This window comes from Nansenia antarctica (assembly GCF_963989245.1).
Source record: "Nansenia antarctica genome assembly, chromosome: 13".
Classification (NCBI taxonomy): domain Eukaryota; kingdom Metazoa; phylum Chordata; class Actinopteri; order Argentiniformes; family Microstomatidae; genus Nansenia; species Nansenia antarctica.
In genome coordinates, this window is record NC_137683.1 from 30,039,592 (window position 1) to 30,041,946 (window position 2,355).

The 2,355-nt window shown below is 45.1% G+C and overlaps 1 protein-coding gene across 1 annotated transcript in view; it reads right to left on the bottom strand.

Annotated features, from left to right (window-relative positions):
- Positions 1 to 2,346: 2,346 nt before the first annotated feature.
- The window catches only part of chd3 (chromodomain helicase DNA binding protein 3), a gene marked incomplete at its 3' end in the record, with an annotated part of 5,414 nt that continues 5,405 nt past the window's right edge, over positions 2,347 to 2,355 (bottom strand). Inside the window, exon 6 of the mRNA XM_080544194.1 lies at positions 2,347 to 2,351. Coding sequence (XP_080400320.1) covers positions 2,347 to 2,351 — 5 coding nt within the window. The remainder of the gene's footprint in view (positions 2,352 to 2,355) is intronic.

Consider the following 2,355-nt stretch of genomic DNA (forward strand, 5'->3'; position numbering starts at 1 on the left):
TCCTCAGGGACCCCCCAGCCGCTCCACATAATGTGATCTGTTCCACCACCAGCACACCTGATTCAACTAATCAAGTACAAATCATAATTGCTCTCTCCCTCTCTCTCTCCCTCTCTCTCTCTCTCTTCTCTCTCCTCTCTCTCTCTCTCTCTCTCTCTCTCTCTCTCTCTCTCTCTCCTCTCTCATCTCTCTCTCTCTCTCTCTCTCTCTCTCTCTCTCTCTCTCTCTCTCTCTCTCTCTCTCTCTCTCTCTCTCTCTCTCTCTCTCTCTCTCTCTCTCTCTCTTCTCTCTCTCTCTCTCTCTCTCTCTCTCTCTCTCTCTCTCTCTCTCTCTCTCTCTCTCTCTCTCTCTCTCTCATCATAATTGATTTATACTTGGTTAGTTGAATCAGGTGTGCTGGTGGTGGTGGAAACAGATCAGATATGTGGAGCGGCTGGGGGTCCCTGAGGAGAGGTTTGAGAACCACTGGACTAGACCAATCCAATCCTTTTCAGCTCTATTAGAAGTGTCTAGGTGAAGGGGGACTGGAGGTCGGTTTGAACTTGGTCATCAGAGCTAGTACAGTCTTGTCTGTTGCCATAGCTACAGTGAGAGATGCCTCAACTACACACGTAGGCTCTATTTTACCAGGACAACTTCTATACATGTACATATATACAGGTCCTATGTACATTTCAGTTTAGGATTAGAACACAAACAAAGTGAATACACTCCAAAATGTTCGCTAGGAAGTATATTCTTAACCAGAGAACGGTACTATCTGGAATCTGTTTTTGAAGAGTTCTGTTCTCTCCAAAATGGCGCTAAGTATCAACCTCAGAGGAGAGAGGCAGTTGGGAAATGTGATTCTAGTGAAATCGATTTGAAAAGGCACTTCCAAGATTTCTTCACCTGATAGTCAAAAGTCCTGTATGGTTCACTCAACAGCCTCCTCCTGTTATCTTGATTTCTAAAGTTTGTTTTTCCCCCTGGGCGTTGGTGGGTGTGATTCTTAAGGATATTCCGGTTCACCTTGTCTGTCTGTATGGGAGGAGGCTCCGGGGTATGGCAGGAATGATGGCCTTCACTGACGTGTGTGTGACTGATCATTATGGGTTGTCTGTCGAGTGTCGACGCATTCCTATGGCAGCCCGTGAACATGAAGACCTGATAACCTCTCGCTTGGCAGTGGTTGTATATGAGACTGGCAGACTCACTGACGTTGTGGTACGATGGACCATCTTTAACTGGGTGTTTCCTAACAATGGCCTTATGGAGGAGTAGGCTTAGAGGTGCTGAACTCACCTAAATGACCCTTAAATCACATAAATGACCCTTAAAATCAAGAGCGACAGTTTGAAATCCAGTGTTCACTACACGCACGCACTTCCTTCTTTTAACACAGACAAGAGGGATGTTCCAGCAGAGATCCAGCATCTCTGTGGTGTTACAGTGTCATATCAACATCATTCTCTTCCAGAAGATTCATGTTTCATTTCCTGGTCTTTAGAGTGCAAAATAACAGCATCCGCACACGCAAACACTGCAACAACAAAAAAAAAAAACTAGTAGTATATAAAAATTGTTTATCTTTTTTTGCACAGTGTTTGAGTGTGTGGATGCTGTTGTTTTGCACTCTACTGATACTCTTCAGTTCCAGCACCTCAGCTGAAGTTTGATGAACAGATGAGCGGTGGTATTTCTGGTATTTCCTGGTCTTTTAAAAGCTTCCTAATAACATATTCTCCCATAACCTCGACAAGTCAATTGTAAAAAAAATAAAAAGGGCAACAACAAAAAAAGATAATATCATAAAATACAATCTCCTCAGAAGTCTCTCCATTTCCATTTCTCCATAGTCATTGACGGCATGTGGCCACTCATTCTCTCTCTCTCTCTCTCCTGTCCAGTTAAACATTCTTCAGCTTTTCCCCCCGACTGGAACAGCGAGTTCTGTCCAACGCTCCGTCACTGCGTCAGAAGGGTTGCAAAATCCCCACAAGTTTGGGAAACTTTCCCGATCATTTCCAACGTTTCCACGTGGGGTTTCAGTATGAAAACGTTGGAAATGATAAGAAAGTTTCCCGGGAAACTTGCGGGAATTTTGCAACCCTATGCTGTCAGTCTGGTGTATCTAAGATCTAAGGCATGGTCCTCTCAGCCTGGTGTATCTAAGGCATGGTCCTCTCAGCCTGGTGTATCTAAGGCATGGTCCTCTCAGCCTGGTGTATCTAAGGCATGGTCCTCTCAGCCTGGTGTATCTAAGGCATGGTCCTCTCAGCCTGGTGTATCTAAGGCATGGTCCTCTCAGCCTGGTGTATCTAAGGCATGGTCCTCTCAGCCTGGTGTATCTAAGGCATGGTCCTCTCAGCCTGG